Raw genomic sequence first — 22306 nt, 5'->3', positions numbered from 1 at the left:
GCAGGAGGTTTCCTTGAGTCCAGTAATTCGAGACCAACCTGGACAACACGTGAGACCCCATATCTACAAAAAAATACATAAATTAGCTGGGTATGGTAATGCATGCCTCTAGTCCCAGCTACTTGAGAGGCTGAGGTGAGAGGATCACTTGAGCCCAGGAGATTGAGGATATTCAGTGAGCCAAGGTCATGCCACTGCACTGCAGCCTGGGCAACAGAGCAAGACCCCATCTTCAAAAAAAAAAATTCTTAATCTCTTTCATTTTGAGTCATTTCTACAGTTTGTCATTTAATCAATTCTAAAACATACTTTTTTTTTTTTTTACATTTTAGCATCTTCAGAATTGGGAGGGCATGTTACAATTGAGTTGGCAGCATTTTAAGTTTCTTGTTGGTACATAAAATAATGGTACAACTTAAAAATAATTCAATTTTTGAGTAGGTTATAAAAAGCAATTCTTTCCTTGGCTATATTTAATCTTTCAACCATTGGGTTTGTTTTTTGTTTATTATATTTGAACTTTAGAAGTTCTGTTTGGTTCTTTATAAAATGTTTCCCTTTTTTATTGTAGCTTGCTCTTTTAGAATTTCAATCCCTTTTATATCTTTAGAATTTTAAGCATATTATTTTTGTACAGTTTTTGAATTGCTCTTTTCTGAAATTCTAATTTTACTTTATATTGACTCTTTTTTTATATAGTGGTTTGTTTCCTTGTGTCATTTGTAACATTAGATGGCTTTAGGCTTGTTTTTATATGAGAATTATTTGTTGCCTAAGAAGATCTAGAATACTTTTTCTGTCCTCTGCTTAGAACTTCAGGGGTCTGATCGTTCAAAACCAATTTTAGATAATTCCTCAGTTTGTGTGTTCCCGGACTGAATGGTGGTACAAATTTAGACTTCATACCTGAAAGAGACTCCCCATGGTCCTAGTTTTTTATGTGTAAGGAGGACATTTTATCCCTCAGAGCCCAGGCAAAGATGGACAAGTTTCCTTGTACAGTGATGAGCAGAATTTTTTTTTCTTGTCTACCCTTTCTGTGAGTGTTAATCCTTCCAAGCATCTTGGCTTCAGCCTGTATGTGGATGTTAACAACAAAGCAGAACCTTTTGATGCTATGTATGTCTATATGCATACCTGCTGTGTTTACAAACACACAGTGGCATAATCACGTCAAGGTTTTCCAACTCTTATGTTCAGTTCCACTTTTTTCTGAACTCTGGGATTTTTTTTCTTTGTTTCTTGCAACCTCATATCTTCATTAACCTTTTCTAAAATACATTAATAGTGTTTCTTTTTAATAATGGTTTTAAGTTTGCAGAATTGAGCAGAAATCATATAGAGAGTTCCCATATGCCCCCCAGATATATAGTTTCTCCTAGTATTAATACTAGCATAAGACATTTATTAATGAACTAGTATTGATACATTATAGTTAACCAAAGTCCATGGTTTAAGGTTCATTCTTTGTGTTGTACAGTTCTTTGGGCTTTGACAAAGCATAATGTTTTTTATTTATCATTACAGTCTCATACACAATAGTATCAAATATTTGTCCTTCCCTTTTCGTCCCAAACTGCTGGCATCTGCTGATCTTTTTTACTGTCTCTATGGTTGTACCTTTTCTGTAATGTTACAGTTGGAATCATACAATATATAATCTTTTCAGACTGACTTCTTTCCCTTAGCAATATGCATTTAAGTTTCCTCCACATCTTTTCATGATTTGATAGCTTATTTTTATTGCTAAATAATATTCTATTATGTAGATGAACCACAGTTAGTTTTTTCATTCATCTATTAAATGACACCTTGTTTTGGGCAGTTAGGAGTAATGCTGCTGACAGCATCATGTGTAGGTTTTCCTGTGGAAACAGGTTGCATCTCAATTGGGTAGAATACCTAGGAGTACAACAGCTGGATCATATGGTAAAATAATGTTTAGCTTTGTAAGAAACTAGCAAGTGGTCTTCCAAAGGGGCTGTACCATTTTGCATTTCCACCAGCAATAACTGAGGTTCCTGTTGCTATACATCTTCTCTAGCATTTGGTTTTATTAATTTGGGGGATTTTAGCTATTGTAATAGGTATATAGGTATCTAATAGTTTACCATTTTTTAAATTTGTATTTTCGTAATGACATGATGTTGAGCATTGTTTCATATGCTTATTTGTCATCTGTGTATCTTTGTTGAGGTGTCTGTTCAAATCTTTTGCCCATTTTAAAACAACTAATATTTTTTATTGTCTGACTTTTTAATTTCTTAATTGGTACATAATAATTGTACATATGTATGAGGTACCTATGCAATGAGTAAATCAGGCTAATTGGAATATCTATCACCTCAAAGATGTATCATTTATTTGTATTGGGAACAACAATTAGGTTATTATCTTATTGTTGAACTTTTAAGAATTCTTTTTATATTTTGGGTCCAAGTCCTCTACCAGGTATGTGTTTGCAAATATTTTTTGCCAGTCTGTGACTTGTCATTTCATTTCCTTAGCAGTATCTTTCACATAGCAGGAATTTTATTTTATTTTTATTTTTATTTTTATTTTGTTTTATTTTATTTTGTTTATTTTATATATTTTTTTGAGACAGAGTTTCACTCTTGTTGCCCAGGCTGGAGTGCAGTGGTGTGATCTCAGCTTACTGCAATCTCTGTCTCCTGGATTCAAGTGATTCTCCTGCCTCAGTCTCCCAAGTAGCTGGGATTACTGACATTTGCCACCATGCCCAGCCAATTTTGTATTTTTAATAGAGATGAGGTTTCACCATATTGGTCAGGCTGGTCTCAAACTTCTGACTTTAAGTGATCCACCTGCCTCGGCCTCCCAAAGTGCTGGGATTACAGGTGTGAGCCACTGTGCCCAGCCAGGAATTTTAAGTTCAACTTACACATTTATTTTTGATGGATCATGCTTTTGGTGTTACATATAAAAATTAATCACCAAGTCCAAGGTCACCTAGATTTTCTTCCATATTATTTCCTAGAAGTTTTAGAATTTTGTGTTCTACATGCATATTTGTGATCCATTTTGTGTTAATTTTTGTGAAAACTACAAAGTCTGTGTCAACTTTTTTGCTTATGAGTCCAGTTGCTCCAGCACCATTTGTCAGATGTGCATTTACTTTTTTAAAAAAAATAGCACCTTTCAATCTTATAAAAGAAAATTGTTTTCCCCTTTTTAAAAAAAAATCATTTCGTGTTCATTGTAGATAATTTGGAAGACAGAAAATAAAAGAGAAGTTAAACTTGTCCTTAAATCCATCCCTGAGCTATAACACAATGTAATTAGCATTTTTGTATATTTCCATAAAAGCTTTTTTACCATGTATAACATATGTATGTGCATTCCAGCATATATGTTTTAAATCATTTTCTGTCCTACATTTTTCTGCTTAATAGTGTTTTACGCATTTTTCCGTGTCGTTTTTGTTTATTACCAGGAAACTGCATGAGAAAAAAGTATGCGACCCTATAACTAAGAACACAGTGGGTTCAGGTGACCTAGAAAGTTAAGAGGCAAAATGCACAGGCTTTCCTCTGAGATTCCACATAACTCTTCCAGCCTCTCAGTACTAGATCCTTCATTTTTCTTACGTATGTTGTCATGAATGTATTTTTAGAGAAGAAACGAAAATTATGAATGATCGTGTTTTAATTTGCCTAATAATTTACCAAGTTTATTGTATCAGAATAATGTCTAAAACACGTAGCCCAATTTCTTTGTAATCTTTCATAAAGTTTTCAGCTTTAAAACAATTTTTTCTTTTATATTCATTTTTCTTAATTGACATAATTACACATATTTATGGGGTACAGAGTGACATTTCAATGATCACTACAGTATATAGTGATCGGATCAGGGTAATTAGAATACCCATCATCTCAAACGTTTTTCATTTCCGTGTGTTAGGAACATTTGAAATTACATAAAGAGTAAATAAAATAAGGCTAAGCATGGGGGCTTATGCCTGTAATCCCAGCACTTTAAGAGGCCGAGGCAGGAGAATCACTTGAGGCCAGGAGTTCAAGACCAGCCTTGGCAACATAGTGAGACCTGTCTCTACAGAAAATAAAAAAAAGTTAGCTAGGCATGGTGGCACGTACCTGTAGTGCTAGCTACTCGAGAGGCTGAGGCAGGAGTATCACTTAAGCCTGGGAGTTTGAGGTTGCAGTGTGCTGTAATTGCGCCATTGCACCCCAGCCTGGGCAACAGAGTGAGACCCTGTCTGAAAAAAAAAAAGGGGGGGTAAATAATTAATTCTTAATTTCTAAGGTTAAGGACCTTTTACTTCTAGATTATTCTTAATTTCTAAGGTTAAGGACCTTTTGCTTCTAGACTCCTTTCTACGAAACCGTTCAAGTTCTGACCATGAAGCTACAGCCATGATGAAAGCTCAGTTTATGAGTCTCTGGGATGGATTGGATACTGATCACAGCTGCCAGGTATTTGAATAAAATCTGCCCTCAACTTGTGTTGGTTTTTTTGTTCTTAATAGAAAATTTGCTGGACTACTTCTTAGGCTTTTGTACAAACTTTTTTTCATAATTATGTACACTTATGACTAAGTGATAAGGATCCAAAAGAATATGTTTTGTATAAACTTTATCCAATTTGAGGACTTCATGTTTACCAAAACATTAGTAGATTGACTAAATGCCCGAAACAGACGCAACAGAAGAGAAAACACCAGAGTAAAGCCTGTCCTTGGAATTTTCAGAACCTACAGTGCTAAGGAGAGGAAGTGACTAGTGTCTGTGGGTATTGTGTACATTTTTTAAAAAACTGTTCTTTCTCTTTTCCTTGACTCTTACTTGACTTTTACTGTAATTCCTTATAGTCTTTACTCTCAATTCTTAGTCACTTCCCTGATTTTCATTTGACAGAGTTCATTAGTAGCTGAAACTGACAACACTTTCTCACTTCTTGTCACCTAAGCCTATCTTTAGGATCCCAATTTTATACAAGACAGACTTGTATCCTAGGCTTTGTCTCTTCCTCCTGTATGGCTGTGAAACCATAACTTGTTCCCTTGTTATGTGACCAAAGAGAAAGAGCTTTATTTTTCAGTTTTCCTCTTTAGGTTCCCAGTTTTCATTTATTTTTTGGCCTCTGAATATTCCATGCTTTCTTGCCAGCTCAGTGGTTTAAAAGAAGGTTAAAAAGAAGTTAATCTGGCATGTTTCTTTTTTCAGCCAGATTGCTGGAAATAAACATCCTAGAACCATTTTCCTTTTTTTTTTTTTCTTTTTTTTTAAATGAATCACTTATATCTCATGGAATAGTTAACAGTGTTCTTTTTGTTTTTTTAACTTTAGTATTTTCTCTTTTTTTTTTTTTTTTTTTTGAGACGGAGTCTCGCTGTTGCCCAGGCTGGAGTACCGTGGTGCGATCTCGGCTCACTGCAACCTCCACCTTCCAGGTTCAAGCAATTCTCCTGCTTCAGCCTCCCAAGTAGCTAGGGTTACAAGACGTGCACCACCATGCCCAACTAATTTTTGTATTTTTAGTAGAGACTGAGTTTCACTATGTTGGCCAGGCTGGTCTCGAACTCCTGACCTCAGGTGATCCACCCACCTCACCTTCCCAAAGTGCTGGGATTATAGGCATGACCCACTGCGCCTAGCCAACTTTAGTATTTCCTATTTTGTAATCTGTTTTTGCCTTTTTTAAAAAAAGTATTATATTTAGAATTACTTCTTTAAAATTCAGTTGTTATTTCTTCAATTATTGTTTATTCTCCATGTTTTATCTCCTTCTGGAATGCCAGTTGGATATATGTAGGACCTTATTTCTATTTCATGTTTTGTTTTGTTTTGTTGAGACAGGGTCTCGCTCTGTTGCCCAAGTTGGAATGCAGTGGCGTGAACATGGCTGTCACTGCAACCTCAACCTCTTGGGCTCGAGTGATTCTCCTGCCTCAGCACCCCAAGTCTCTGGGACTATAGGTGCACGCCACTGCACCTGGCTAATTTTGGTGTTTTTTTTGTAGAGACAGAGTTTCATTAATTTGCTCAGGCTGGTCTTGAACTCCTGAGCTCAAACAGTCTGCCCGCTTTGGCTTCCCAAATTTAGCTGGCATTACAGGCTAAACCACTGTGCCTGGCCTATTTCATGTCTTTTTTAACATCTCTTTCATATTTTCTGTCTTCTTGTGCTATGTCCTGGATAATTTCTTTTCCTTTCTTCTGGTTCATTTGAAGTTCTTCTACTATCTGACTCTTTCATTGAGCTTATTATTTCAAGTATTATATTTTTCAGTTTTAGAAATTCTTCCAGATTGTTTTTCAAATCTATCAGGTCAGTTTTGATAGGCTCTTGCTTATTATTCATGTTTCTAATTGGATTAGAAAATCAGAACCCTGGCATCAACAAGCTGTGTGACCTTGGCCAAATTTTATAATCACTCTGTATCTGTATAGAGGGAATAATATCTATAAAAAGGGAGGATAGTATCTACCTCAGAATTGTTATGAGGAATTAATCTGAGGAAGTACATAGGCTTTACCGCCAGCCTTAGCTTAATTCCTTTACTTCTTTGCAAAATTGTAGGTTAATTTTTTTGAGTCTTTTAAATATTTTCTTTTTGTGGCCAGAGGGCTTCAGGATCCCTTAAGCCCACCGCATTAGCATAAGTCAAAAGTCTAAACAACATCATTCTCAAGAAGAAAATTAAGCCATATGTCCTCCTTCTACATTATGTTTGTGAAGGTATAGTTTTATTACAAGGAACACATCCTTTAGTTTTTGTTGAATGGTTAGAGAAAAAACATAACATAGATAAATTTAGGTAACATTAATAGAAACATTTTTCATTAATAATTGGTTTTGATAAATCTGTGGGGTTTATCGGTTGCCAAAAACTAATTATTCTCCCTGAGAAATAATACTTAAAGCACCTAGACAATTGGATAGTTAGCCCATGTAAGAGAAAATATCTTAATATTATGTACCCTGTCAGAGCATAGTGTTCAGTTATTTTCAGCAGGGGATACAGCAGCAATTGGATGAAGTATTCTCCAGAGCCACTTCATCCAGAGCTCCACAGTGTGATTCTGGTACAGCATAACTTACAACAGAGTTTTCAGAACCAAAATTCCTTACTGCACTAATAGCAATTACAGTTTTCATTATGATGAGTTTTGATTTGAGAGAGCAAATGAAGATGCTGCTTTTTTATTAAACTGCAGTCACTTTTTAACCTTTATTGTATTTTGGGGGGGTTAAAATTGATATTACTAATTTTGAGTAATAGTTTTAGACATATTCTACTTTCATATGAACCAGTTAGCTCTTCTCTAGAATTGTCTTTTCTATGATTATGGATAGAGCCCAGTAGTACCCTAGCTAGCTTTCTTGTAATATGGTCACCAAGGAAATAGAAATAGAGAACGGCTCAATGAAACCCGTCACTGTTTCTGGAAACCTTAGTAACTGATGACATATTTTTCATCTTGAGAGACATGAGACATAAAAGATAGGGTTTTTAGGGTATTCATTGATGAAGTTAAAAGTTTTGAGATGTAAATTTAAGTCTGATTATTTTAAATGTGAAATGATAAAATTATCTTCATGTGTTAAGATTTTTTTAAAACTTTTATGTTAAATTCAGGGGTACATGTGCAGGTTTGTTACATAGATAAACTTGTGCCTTGGGAGTTTGTTGTACAGATCTTTCATACCTAGGTATTAAGCCTAGTACCCATTAGTTGTTTTTCCTGATCTTCTCCCTCTTCCAGATGAAGCTGGAGACCATGATTCTTAGCAAATGAATGCAGGAACAGAAAATAAAGATTTTTTTTAAAGTTTGAACAACTAACACCTAAAAGGAGCATTGCTTTTGTTTCTTAAGTAGTAAAAAATTACTGTCGCTTCCTGTTTTAAATTTTAGCTCATTTCTATTGAATTAATATATATGAAAAGGTTCTCTGCTTCTGCTGCTTAAAATCACTCCTTAAAATTTGCTGCTTTATGTGAAACTACAAGTGATTTCAATCACTTTTGTTTTTTTATGAGTATCTGTTATACATAGTCAGTGTTCCAAGTTTTACTAGTTTTATTTGGATTCCTTGATTGTTTTTTAGTATTCCATCCTCTCTACTGGCTTTTAAATTTTGTTTTGCTTTGTCCTGTGTTTCTTCAAATGCTGCCCATTTCCCTTTTTTTTCCCCCGAAATATTGACTTAACCACAGTGCCTTTTGTGATTTTTTTTTTCCTTATACTCATTCATTATCTTATGCTTTTAGTTCATTCACCCACTTTTAAGATTTGTTTATTTTAAATTTGGAAGAAATTTTTTCTTTTCTATTAATTTTATTGAGTTGGAAAAAGTCAATATTAAGAGGCCGGGCATGGTATTTCACATCTGTAATCCCAGCACTTTGGGAGGCTGAGCGGGGAGGATCACTTGAGCCCAGAGGTTTCAGACCAGCATAGGCAACATAGTGAGACCTCGTCTCTACTCAAGACAGAAAAATCAGCTAGGCACAGTGGCATGTGCCTGTAGTCCCAGCTACTCAGAAGGCAGGAGGATTGCTTGAGCCCAGGAGATTGAGGCTATAGTGAGCCATGTGGGTGGCACTGCACTCCTACCTGGGATACAGAGTAAGACTCTGTCTTCAAAAAAAAGAAAGAAGGAAAATAAAGAAAAATAGGTATGAGCATTAATATTTTGATTTTAGGACCACTTAACACAAATACAAACTTGCATTATGTTGTGTTGTGAAAGTAACATTTTTCAAATTTGTGTTTATATTTTCTTCCTCTAGGTGGCAAACTCTCACAGTTAATTGAAAGTAATTGGGCTCTGAGGCTCCTGAATGTCATTCAATGTAGAGTAGAAGTAGAATATAAGATTTGGATTATTTCAGAAATGTAAAACCTCTTAGGGAGAAATAAGATAATGTTAGAGAAATGTATTTCCATGGAATACCAATAAATTTCACTTTGGATAGCAGATGTGTATTGTTACTGGGTTATACTGAAGTATCAACAGTAAAGGTAATATTGACGTCTTTCAGAAATTAACTTGTTTAATATATCTTTGTTTTTATTCATGTTTATTTTTAAAGTTCCTTTTTTTTTTTTTTTTTAAATCTCTACGTGCTTTATAAGTAAGTGACGTAGACCTAGAAGTTGGCAGGGCTGCCAGCATTTTTAAAAAGAGTTCTTCCCAGCATTTTGATGTTTGGTTATACTCTGTTATCTTTGTTTAAAATTGGATTACTTGATACTTTATTTCGCATTAAGAAGATACCACCTGCAGTGGGGATAGTACCATGATACGATGGTGTGAAATACAAGAAAAAGTACACAGTATCTATTACAGTTACCAGAATCTTCAGACTTATTAAGGGGAAATGATTCTTTCCATATAATATTATTTAAGGACTTGAATTATCCCCCCATACTCCCAAAATGTATACCCAAGCTATAACATAATGGCTTTCAGTCATTCAATATGTGTTCATTAAACAACCATATTTTGCAAAATACAATAGTTTTTTAAAAGCAAATTTTAATAATTCTTTAGTAGCTATTTGCAACTGAACATTACATATTTTAATTACTAGAAAGACATGAAGTGAAATGCATTAGTTTTCCAGTTTCGCTATTATTTGATTTATTTAGGATTAACTTAAATTTATACCTGTAAATAGTTGAATAATAGTGAATTAAAATCAGATTTCTTACAAAGGATTTAGTTAAAATACCACTTAATTTTTAAAACTAAGCCCTAGTAATAACATTCTTAGAGGAATATAATTGGTAGGTTTAACACCTTCTGCTTTCTTTATACACTTAGGTCATAGTAATGGGAGCTACCAATCGTCCTCAGGACCTTGACTCTGCTATAATGAGAAGAATGCCTACAAGATTTCACATCAACCAGCCTGTAGGTAGTCTTGATTGATATTATGAAGAGTTAAATATTCACCTTTTTTATAGGTCTTTACCTTTAATTTTAAGAAGGGAATATTTTGTCATATAGGGCTACTTATGACAGGGAAGGAATGGGGCAAAAACCCTGACAGTAGCTTCTTTGTCCTTTCCACTCTCTTTATTTCTATCCTAAGATTAGTGTTACTTGCTTCTCTTCAAAGTATATATATATATAGTTATCTCAAGTTTGCCTGGCTATTTTAGTGATTTACTTTAGGATGTAGGAAGTTATCTATATAGGAAGATACATAAGAAAATCTAGGCCGGGCGCGGTGGCTCAAGCCTGTAATCCCAGCACTCTGGGAGGCCGAGGCGGGCGGATCACGAGGTCAGGAGATCCAGACCATCCTGGCTAACACGGTGAAACCCCGTCTCTACTAAAAAAAATACAAAAAACTAGCCGGGCGAGGTGGCAGGCGCCTGTAGTCCCAGCTATTCGGGAGGCTGAGGCAGGAGAATGGCGTAAACCCGGGAGGCGGAGCTTGCAGTGAGCTGAGATCCGGCCACTGCACTCCAGCCCGGGCAACAGAGCGAGACTCCATCAAAAAAAAAAAAAAAAAAAAAAAAAAGAAAATCTAAATTACAGTTTTGGTTTAGCATAGAATAGAATTGGAGAAATTTGGCTTAAATAATTATTCTATTCAGAAGGCCTGGCATGAACAACTGGGATTTATTTGATTGAGTATTGGCAGATGTAGTTAGTGCTTCCCTGATAGGATTAATGATGCCGGTAGATATCATAGTTTACCTTAAGAATACAAATACTTAGATGGTGTTAAACCAGTTCTGCCTTCTTTCTAGCATTTTTTGTTAGTTAAGAAGTACCCTCTAGTAGATGATTATGACTTACCAGCGCACTATAATTTTGGCACAGATCTTCAAATCTTGAATTCTGTCTGCCTTCAGATTGCAAAGGAAAGAAAAAACAGATTTTACTAGTAGAAAATATGTTCCATACAATCAGCATGTTACATGGTTGCCATTTAGTGGAACTAACTTTTAATTCCATTTATAATCTGGCTAAAAATCATTTGTCACATTCATATTCTGTAATTTGTCAGATTGGTTTTTGGTAGTAAACATGATCTCTGAAAGATCGATGGTTATGGACTCTATAAAATTACTCTGATCAACTCTTTACTATAGCTACCACTCTAATAAAGTGGTTAAGTGTGTGCACATCCTTAGAAAATTTACCCAGTGAATCAATGAAAAGATTTTTAAACTTAATTTAGGAGACTATAAAATTTATTTAGTATGATGGTTTTTTTTTTTTTTTTTTTTTTTTTTTTTCAAGACAGAGTCTTGCTGTGTCGCCCAGGCTGGAGTGCAGTGACGTGATCTTGGCTCACTGCAATCTCTGCCTCCCAGGTTCCAGTGAGCCTGCCTCAGCCTTCCAGTAAGCTGGGATTATAGGCGCCCACCACCATCAGCTAGTTTTTGTATTATTAGTAGAGATGGGGTTTCACCATGTTGGCCAGGCTGGTCTCGAACTCCTGACCTCAGGTGATCTGCCTGCCTCAGCCTCCCAAAGTGGGATTACAGGCATGAGCCACCACACCTGGCCTAGTATGACTAATATTTATTGAGCATTAATATGTGTCAGAGACCTGCTAAGGTCTGGTGAATGGGACATGGGCCTGGTCCTCGAAGAACTCTGTTTTGGAGAGGCAGACACAGAAATAAATAATGTAAAATATGCTTTATGAAGGTATGTTTAAAGAACTATGAGAGCCTGAGATGATGATGAAAACTAATATTCTGTCAGGGAAGTCCATGGAATTTCCAGAATCCAGCTGGACCTTGAAGGATGGTAGGAATTTGATAGGCAAATGAGACAAGGAAGGGCTTTCCTGCCAGAATGAACAAAGTCAAGAAGCTGTGGAAGCACTGTTTAATGGTGAGTTCTAAGGGTAGTTTGGTGAGTGCACCAAGGAATATAGATGGAGAGGAGGCTGGAAAGGTAGACTGCTTCTGGGTTTAGGTGAACTTTATATGCTTTGCACAAGAGTTTAGATTTTATTTTGTAAGCGAGACTTCAGAACATTTTTTTTTAAATTTGTTTACTTCATTGATTCTGAAGATCATTTATAGAATCTCTATCACTAACCCAATAGTTAGTACAATGGACAATTAAGGTTTTTTATTTTTATTATTATTTTTTAAAGACAGAATCTTGCTCTGTCAGCCATACAATTATAGCCCACTGCAGCTTTGACTCGTGGGCTCAAACAATCTTTCCACCTGAGCCTCCTGAGTAGTTAGGACTATAGGCATGCACCACCACATTTGGCTAATTTTTGAATTTTTTTATAGATGGGGGTCTCACTGTTGCCCAGGCTAGTCTTAACTCCTGGCCTCAAGGGACCCTCCTACCTTCGCCTCCCAAAGTGTTAGGATTACTGACATGAGCCACTGTGCCTGGCCAGCTAAGGTTTTTGATGTACAGTAGAATAGAACATAGGATACAGTAGCATGGAAAGTAGCCAGTATTAAAGTTGTAAATTTAATATGTCCTGTGAGTAATCAAAATGGGTTGTAACAGGTTGTATCAAATTTATTATAAATTTGTATAGTGTTAACAAGAAATGGAAACTTTGTAACCTCCATTTCATTCCATTGTTAGTGAATATACTTTATAGGTTAGTTTTTTTCTTATGTAACTTACGATGTGAAGTGTATGGTTAATCTTAAAACTTTTCTCCAAGTGAAATGTTTAACAAAAAGTATTTATTGGTGATCATATAACATATCAAATTAACCTTCCTACTTGACATACTTGAATTACAAAAAGAGCAGGGTTTGGTTTGTTTTTCAGGTAATTTGATTTGGTAGTCATTGTAACTAGCTCTGTTTTGTGATGTTTGTGGGACTAGGGGTAAGTTCAGCCATGATAGTTTTAAAAAGCATCTATATTGACTATATAGCTGAGGGATTCTATAAAAGGTGCTAAATGTAGTTTGTATTTATTGTATGGTGTAAAAATAGGAATTGTCACTGGGGGAAAGCATACAGACATGTAAACAAATGTATCATCACTAAATTAAAATTCACTAATATAAATTAGTGGTCAAAGAAGGAGGAGGAAATGGAGGAACTGAGAAGTTACTGTTGCTCTCTCTTTAAATTACTGATAATAAATTTTATAATGAGTTTTCATGAGTTTACTACATGAAGGGAAAAAAATGAAGATTGCTGAAGTATAGAGGGAAGACATTATAGTCGTAGATATTCATTTACTCATTGAAGATTATAGGTGTGTTATTTCCCAAACGTTGTACTAGGCACTGGGGATGAGAGTAAGAAGAGACAGTTCAGTAGGAGAACCAGAGATGATTACTCTAGAGTCTTGAATCTAGTTGCTTTGACCTCTTCAAAGTTTCTGTCATCTCCTGTAAGTATTGAGAGAGACTTTAGAAGGGACAAAATATTAGGAACACTAATTGATCTTCTTTAAAAAATAAAAATGCTAACCAGAAATTATCCTGCTTTTAGGCTTTAAAACAGAGAGAAGCAATCCTGAAACTCATCTTGAAAAATGAAAATGTAAGTAGAAAATAAAATTTTTTTCCCCATCCTATAAATATGATGTTCATAAAGTTATTTTAGAGAAAAATGAGGAAGGAATCTGAGAATGATATACTCCAGGGATCCCCAGCCCCTGCAGCCACAGACTGGTACTGGTCCATGGCCTGTTAGGAACTGGGCCACACAGCAGGAGGTGAGCTGTGGGCTAGAGCTCCACTTCCTGTCACATCAGCAGCGGCACTGGATTCTCATAGGATTGCAAACCCTATTGTGAACTGTGCGTGTGAGGGATCTAGGTTGCTCGCTTCTTATGAAAGTCTAATAATAAATGTAATGCACTTGAATCATCCCCAAACCATGCTCTGCTCCTCCACTTCTCCAGGTCTGTGGAAAAATTGTCTTCCATGAAATCGGTCCCTGATGCCAAAAAGGCTGGGGTACTGATACACCTTTGAACTTGACCTGAATCCTTTTGGTTGCTTATGTAACTCAGTAACTATGGTATATGTGAGTTAAAGATACTTTTCTTATGTTTTTAGAGCCATGTGCTTTTGTATATGTGCATTAAAATGCTCTGATAATTTTCAGACTAGTCTCTGATTTTATGTGAGATACATTTGTGAAAACATAATTTTTTTGTTGTTTTTTACTTAATTGCATTTTTTAACCTTTCCTGTGGTGATGAAAATTGCAGTATTTTTTGAAGTTGAAATTTAAATTTAAGAAGTGATAATCAAAATCTTCAATAGCTTTTGTGTTTAATGTTTTTTTGGTCTCATGGTTCAAAAATTAAAGTATTTATATTTAATAATATACAGAGAAAATCTTCTTCCCTTTTTTCCTGTATATATTTCTTTTTTTTCTTTTTTTTTTTTTTTTTTTTTTTTTGAGGCGGAGTGTCACTCTATAGCCCAGGCTGGATTGCAGTGGCGCAGTCTCCACTCACTGCAACCTCTGCCTCCCAGGTTCATGCAATTCTCGTGTCTCAGCCTCCCGAGTAGCTGGGATTGCAGGCATGTGTCACCACACCTGGCTAATTTTTGTATTTTTACCATGTTTTTTTTGTATTTTACCATGTATTTTTACCGTGGTTTCACCATGTTGGCCAGGCTGGTCTCGAACTCCTGGCTTCATATGTTATTTCTCTCTCCTTTTATTTACTTATTTTTTACATAAACTATCAATAACACATGCACACGGTTCTGTGCGTTACTTTTTTTACTTATATTTGAGATCTTTCCATATTAGCATCTAGTATCCTTATTCTGTTGTCTCTCTTTGTTTTTGCACTACATAGGATTCCATTGTATGGACATTCTGGAATTTAGTTAATGCCACATTGAAGGACATTTGGATTGATTCTGGTCTTTCACTATTATAAAAATTCTACATTTAATAGCCTTGTGTGCATGTGATTTCATACTTGTGCAGGAATATTAGTAAAGTAAATTATCCAGGAGCAGAATTGCTAGATCAAAGGTTAGAGTGTTTATAATTTTGGTAGCTATTGCCAAATTGTTCTGGTTTACTCATATTCCTGTAATAAAGAGTGCCTCTTTTCCTGTAGTTTTGCCAACAGAATATTATGGAACTTCATGCCAACTTGATAGGTAGAAAATGGTTATCTCTCTGTTTTTTTGTTTTTGTGTTTTTTTTTCTTTTTTGAGATAGGGTCTCTCTCTGTTGCCTAGCCTGGAGTGCAGTGGTGTGATCAGGGCTCACTGCACCCTTAAACTCCTGGGCCCAAGTAATCCTCCCGCCTCACTCTCCCAAGCAGATCACAGGCATGTACCACCAAGCCTGGCTAATTCTTTTTATTTATTTATTTATTTATTTATTTATTTATTTATTTATTTTGTTGAGACAGGATCTTGCTTTGTTACCCAGGCCGGTGTTGAACTCCTGGGCTCAAGCAGTCCTCCCTCCTTGGCCTCCCAAGGCTGGAATTATAGGCATGAGCCACCACACCTGGTCAAAGGTGGTTATCTCATTAAAGTTTTAATTTGCATTCTTTAGGGATGGAATGAATAGTGTATGTTTAAGAATCATTTGAATTTTTTTTCTGCGAACTGTATATTCATATATTTTGCCCATTTTTCTATTGCAGTGCTCCTTTTCATAATAAACCTATAGGAACTCTGTGTATTATGGAGATTTGCCCTTTGTGTGATTTGAAAATATTTTTTTCCAAGTTGTCTTTCAATTTTATTGGAGTTTTCTCTCCCCCACCCGCCCCCAACTTTATGGCTTCTTGATTTTGAAAGGCCTTTCCCACTCCCAAGTTTATAAAAGAATTTTCCACACTTTCCAAACTCTTGCTACCTGTTTTCCCAAAACTTGATAACTGCATATAATTGAGTAACATGGTATTCCTTTTTATCCCAAACTTAACATCTAAACTCACTGTTAGAACTCACTATATAAACTAATAAATCAAATAGATTCTGATAGTGAATGAGCCTTAGTAGAGATGCTACTTTTATCAAAATACTTGTATTTGTATGGCTTCCCTCCTTCCTTGAATTACCATAAACCCCATGGCTAATTCTTCTCTAGCCATGCCCTACTTCCACACTTCCTATTTTTTCCCATTATATCTCACCTGTAAATGTTTTAGTTGTATCTCTAAAAGAAAAGGATTCTTTTTTTTTACCCTAGCCTAATTGCCATGTTATACCTATCAAACAATTGACAGTAAGTCATTATTTTCATTATCCTAGTCTATGTACAAGTCTCTGATTATCTCTTTTTAAATACCTTTTTTTAACCATGTATTTGTTTGACTCAAGATCATATGAATTTCCTAATTTGCAATTCTTTGATAGTTTTTATGTCTCTCTTAATTTATGGGTTATAGGTTCTTCCCTCATCTTGCTTCCTCCCCCGCACCCACGCTTTTAAAATTATTTACTAGAGAAACTAGGTTGTGTTTGTCCTGAGTTGTCCACAGTCTGGGTTTTGCCGATTGCAGAGGAGTAGTTGTTCCTCTAAAATTGGTAGTTGGATCAAGAGACCAGATGAAGTTCAGGTTGGTGGGGAGGAGACACAGGACAGGACAGCACAGCTTCATAGGCAGAATTATATTCTTCCATCAGGAGAAACATAATATCTCGGTGGCTTGTATGTTTTACATTTAAATCTTTAATATATTTGGAATTTAGGTACATGATATGCAGTATGAATCCAACTTTGGTTTTGTTTTTCTGGATGGATACCTACTTGTCCAACACCCTTTTTTCTTTTTTTTATTTTTTTGTGACAGAGTCTTGCTTTGTCACCCAGGCTGGAGTATGGTGGCGTGATCTCTGCTCACTGCAACCTCTGCCTTCCAGGTTCAAGTGATTCTTGTGCCTCAGCTTCCCAAGTAGCTGGGATTACAGGCACGTGCCACCACGCCTGGCCAATTTTTTGTATTTTTTCATAGAGACAGGGTTTCATCATATTGGCCAGGCTGGTCTTGAAGTACTGAGCTTAAGTGATCCACGTGCATCAGCCTCCCATAGCACTGGGATTCCAGGCGTGAGCCACTGTGCTCAGCCCATTTTTTTTTTTTTTATAGCCACTAGAGATGCCACTTTTACCAAATTCTCATATGTATTGACTGTTTCTGGACTTTAAATTCAGGTCTTGGTCTTTTGTATGTTTATGCCCTAGCATCATACTGTTTTAATTATTGAGGCTTTGTAAGTTTTAATATCTGGTAGAACTGTATATCCCTTGTTGTCCCCGAGCCCCAAGGTTATTTTAATTCTTTTTCTCTGCATAAATTTTAGAATCAATTTGTCTTATGTAGGAAAAAAACAAACATTAATATTTTTGGTGGAATCTCATTTAAGAGTATCTTTTTGATGTTGAATTTTTCTGCCCAATGGCATATATGTCTTTCTGGGTGTTTACTTTTGTGTCTTTCAGTAGTGTTCTAATGATTTATTTATTTATTTTTTAAAGAGATAAGCTATCTTATCAAGCAGAGTTCAATGGAACTTACAAAAAAAAAAAAAAAAACAGAAAGAGATAGGGTCTCACTTTGTTCTCACTCTGTTTACCCAGGCTGATGTGTTGTTTTTTTAGGGTCTCACTGTATTACCCAGGCTAAAGTGCTGTGATGTGATCATAGTGCACTGCAACCTTGACCTCCTGGGCTCAAGTGATCTTCCCACCTCGGTCTCCCAAGTAGCTAGGACTACACGCATGCTTCACCATACACAGCTAGTTGTTTTTTGTTCTTTAAAAATTTTTTTGTAGAGAAAGGGTCTCACTATGTTACCCAGGCAGGTCTTGAACTCCTGTCCTCAAGCTCTCCTCCTGCCCTGGCCTCCCAACGTGCTAGGATTATAGGCGTGAACCACCATTCTCAGCCTGTTTCCTTAAAAACATATCAAAATAACATATAGTGTATGCAAGAGTTTAAAGAACCTAGCAAATTACAAAGATTGGGATCAGTGGTTATGAATCATTTTGGAGGAAGCGTGTCATAGGGCCCTTTAAGAATGAGATAAAAGTAGTCTTTTCTAAGAAAACTACATATGTACATGAAATATGTACACTTTCAGGGAAATTCCTAAAATCCTTCATGTTTTTTAGGTAAGGAACTTTGGTCCTAGACAAGAAATCAGTAAAGAAATCAGCAACCTCCGCCTCCTGGGTTCAAGCAATTCTCCTGCCTCAGCCACCTGAGTGGCTGGGATTATAGGTGCGCGCCACCACACCCGGCTAATTTTTATGTATATACATATATTCTTAGTAGAGAAGAGGTTTCACCATGTTGGTCAGGCTGGTCTCAAACTCCTGACCTCATGATCCGCCCACCTCAGCCTCCCAAAGTACTGGGATTATAGGCATGAGCCACCACGCCCGGCCGTCTTTTAATTGAATTTTTGGTAGCTGCTTTCAAAAAGACATTGTGTAATCCTGTCACTTTGAGAGGCCAAGGGAGGCGGATCACCTGAGGTCAGCAGTTTGAAACCAGCCTGGCCAACATGGTGAAACCCTGTCTCTACTAAAAATACAAACAAATTAGCTGGGCATGGTGGCTGGCACCTGTAACCCCAGCTACTTGGGAGGCTGAGGCAGGAAAATCACTTGAACCCCAGAGTCGGAGGTTACAGTGACCCGAGATCGTGCCACTACACTCCAGCCTGGGTGACAGAGTAAGACTCTGTCTCAAAAAAAATAAATAAAAAGTGTAGTTGTAGTACTGTTTAGATAAAACACAATTGGTAAACCTTTAGCAGTGATAGACACCAGTGAAAAGTTTAGAGAAGAAAATAAAGGGGATAGTTAACAAGTTCCTTTGAATTAGGATGACTATGGTGTGGCTAGAAATTTAACAGATATTAGAAGGTAGTTACTGACAGTTTTGGAGACTTCAAGTTAACCAGTACAGTTATTTAATTTAAACCATTTTGATGAAGGATCATATTGCATGACTGGAAGTTTATAACATTTTTGAAATATAATGTGGTCTAGTGTAGCTGGAGATGATGCAGATGCTTTACATATAGCTGATTAATATGAGTATAAGTGATGAAATTTAAGCCCTTTTTCTTGTAACATAGCCATAAATTACACAGGTTATTTAGTTTCACATTTAAACTTAAGAAGTTACTCATGTCAGTGCTGGGCTTGATGACTCATGCCTCTAATCCTAGCACTTCTGAAGGCCATGGTGGGAGAATCACTTGAGGCCAGGAGTTTGAGACAGGTCTGGGCAACATGATGAGACCTCACATCTACAAAGAAATTTTAAAATTTAACTGGGTGTGCCTAGCTACTCGGGAGACTGAGGCAGGAGGATCACTTGAGCTTAGAAGTTCAAGGCTGCAGTGAATGCACCACTGCATTCTAGCCTGGGTGACAGAGCAAGACCCTGTCTCTAAAAAAATAAATAAATAAGAGGAAGAAATTATACATGTCTCTAAAGTTTAGTATTTAGTATTCTGCTTTCTGAAATAGTACTGTCTTTTCTTTTAGGATTATGTTTTTCATAGCTACAGGGAATTTTTTTTTTTTTTTTTTAAACAGTCTCTGCTTTGTCACCCAGGCTGGAGTATGGTGGCACGATCTCAGCTCACTCTAGCCTTCCTGGGCTCAAGTGATCCTCCTACCTCAGCCCCCTAAGTAGCTGGGACTATAGGTGCATGCCACCACACCCAGCTAATTTTTTGTATTTTTTAGAAGTAGGATTTCGCCATGTTGCCCGGACCAGTCTAGAACTCTTGAGCTCAAGAGATCCACCCATCTCAGCCTCCCAAAGTGCTAGGATTACAAGCATGAGCCATCCTGCCCAGCAGATACAGGGAATTTTTAGTAATTCTGTTTCTTATTCATAAAACCACAAAGTATAGTTTCTAATCAGTTTTATGTTGCAAAATATGAATGCTCCCTGGGTAACTGCTGACATGAGAACATCTTGTCATTTCCCACTGGTTGGTATTTGTATGCTGAAGGATTACTGCTACTTCAATAAAATCTGAAGAAAATTCATTTAATTTTGTTAAAGATGCCTCAAATCAGTAGCACATATATTTATTTGGTAAACTGAGCACCGTCATGCTTATACATTGTGGAGCTGAATGAGGGTTGTTTGTTTTTTAATTCACATGAACTTCCAGAGTTTGAATTCTTCTTCTCTGAATAAAAGATTGAAACTTTTGAAATGATACCGTGTTCTACTCTTTTACAATTCTTTTTTTGATAAGTACTCCTTAACATGATTCACTTATTTTAAAAAGATAGTGTAGTGATTTTGGCTTAAGGTTTTAAGTATAAAAAGAATTAGCACTGATAAAATGTATACCCTATGAAAGTATTTTGTCTGAGTTTAAGGAGGTAGCTTTTTTCCCTATACAAACTGACCTGAATTTACTTTTATATGATATAGCATCAATAGTTGTTTTTTGTTTGTTTGTTTGTTTTGAGACAGAACTGAGGGTCTCCTACATTCTAGCTGACCAGCCTCGTCATTCTAGCCAGACTGGAATGCAGTGGTGTAATCGTAGCTCACTGCAGCCTTGAACTCCTTGGCTCAGGTGATCCTCCTGCCTCAGCCTCCTGAGTAACTAGACACCCAGCTAGTTAACAAAAATTTTTTTTGTTGATATGGGGTCTGTATTAGCCCGTTCACAAACCACTATAAAGAACTACCTGAGACTGGATAACTTATGAAGAAAAGAGGTTTAATTGACTCACAGTTCCATAGGCTGTACAGGAAGTATGGCTGGGAGGCCTCAGGAAACTTACAATTATGGTGGAAGGCGAAAGGGAAGCAAGCACGTCTTACCATGGCAGAGCAGGAGAGGGAGAGATTGAAGGGGGAAGTGCCACACACTTTTAAACCATAAGATCTTGAGAGAACTCACTATCATGAGAACAGGGGGAAATGTGCCCCTATAATCCAGTCACTTCCCAACAGGTCCCTCCCCTAGCATTGGGAATTAAATTCAACATGAGACTTGGATGGGGACACAGAGCCAGACCATATCAGGGCCTCATAAGCATTTGCCCCAGCTGGTCTTGAAATAAAATTATAAGTGTAAAATGCTTAGAATACAGAGATGTTATTTACAAATATACTATTAATGGTGGATATAATAATAAACAACTGCACATAAGTAAGTATCATTCTTTCAAGCTATTTTCGCAGTCTGTTAACTTATTCTGCTGTTGCTGCCTATATTCAAAATCTTTTTAACTTGGGAATTGCTTTCAGAGTTGCCTAATGAAAAGGTTCTCATTATTTCATGGTTTATCTAAAAGTTATTTTACAACAAAATGAGCTACTTTTAGAGTGCTTGCCATGTGCCAAGCATTTTGGTGAGCTATACATTGTTTTATTTAATCCTCATTTCTCTAAGGAGTACATATTAGTCCTATTTTTACAGCTGAGGAAACTGAAACCCAGAGAAGTTATGTAGTAACTTGCCCAGGATTACACAAAGAAGTGATGGAGCCTACTCGTAACCATTAGGGTATGGTACCTCTTAATTAAATCTTGCTTCCCCAGTGACGGGAATCTTCTTTTCTTTGTTTTCTTATACTTGGTTGGTTCATCTTTCTAACTGTATCATCTTGTCAGGCACAAGTGGTTAGAACATAGGGTGGCCCAACAACGGACTGGTCAAAAGACAGGAGGAAGTGTTGGATGTTTAATTTTTAACATCTCATAGTATAGTTTGGAAAGCTCTGTAAAGTAGTTTGTTAAATGTATGAAATATTTCAAACATATAAACAAATAGCCCTATTATCTTCCACTCATATTTAACAGGCAATTTTAATGTATTTCCACATTTGCTTTATATATTTTTTTTTAATTAAGTATAACCTTAAGCAACCACTGACCATCTCCCATTATCACCATCATTGGTAAACTGCTGTCCAGGAGTTGATAGAGTGTATCAATCCCATGAATATATGTGAACAGATACCTAATACATGTGTATAGGTATATGTTATTTTTATTCTTTTTACCAACAGTAGAAAAATTAGATCCTTGTATGTGTCTTGTCTCTTAAGGACACATGAGAAGAGTTTCTCAATTCACAAAAAATTAAAAACTACAAAGGAAAGAGAAGTCTGACTGTAATCAGACTTAAAGCTTCTGTATCACAGGATAACATGAACAAAGTGAAAAAACAAGCCGCAACCAAAATATTTGCAACCCTATAACCATCAAAGGACTAAGATCTAAATTATATACATGTATGTACATTAGATCACAGGTGCTGTCACCAGTCCTAAGAACTCACTGATGTGGCAGTACATGAGACATAAGTTAAAAATCTTCCAGTATTGTGAATTTGCCCATTTTTATATGTAATTAAA

At 36.3% G+C, this 22306-nt stretch overlaps 1 protein-coding gene across 4 annotated transcripts in view; it reads left to right on the top strand.

The window, feature by feature from the left end:
- Positions 1–22306, top strand: part of ATAD1 (ATPase family AAA domain containing 1) — a 68622-nt gene that overhangs the window by 35333 nt on the left and 10983 nt on the right. For 3 of the 4 annotated variants that reach the window (XR_007729033.1, XM_050805589.1, XM_050805587.1), the window contains exons 6-8: positions 4351–4457; positions 9819–9908; positions 13451–13501. Coding sequence is in view for 3 of the 4 variants with exons in the window: in XM_050805589.1 (XP_050661546.1) it covers positions 4351–4457; positions 9819–9908; positions 13451–13501 (248 nt within the window). In the remaining variant the exon portion in view is untranslated. The remainder of the gene's footprint in view (positions 1–4350; positions 4458–9818; positions 9909–13450; positions 13502–22306) is intronic. The other variant, XM_050805588.1, reaches the window with a different exon arrangement.

This window comes from Macaca thibetana, chromosome 9 (assembly GCF_024542745.1).
Source record: "Macaca thibetana thibetana isolate TM-01 chromosome 9, ASM2454274v1, whole genome shotgun sequence".
In the NCBI taxonomy this organism is placed as follows: Eukaryota; Metazoa; Chordata; class Mammalia; order Primates; family Cercopithecidae; genus Macaca; species Macaca thibetana.
The sequence above is the reverse complement of the archived record's forward strand: the minus strand, read 5'-3'. Positions and strand labels throughout refer to the sequence as shown.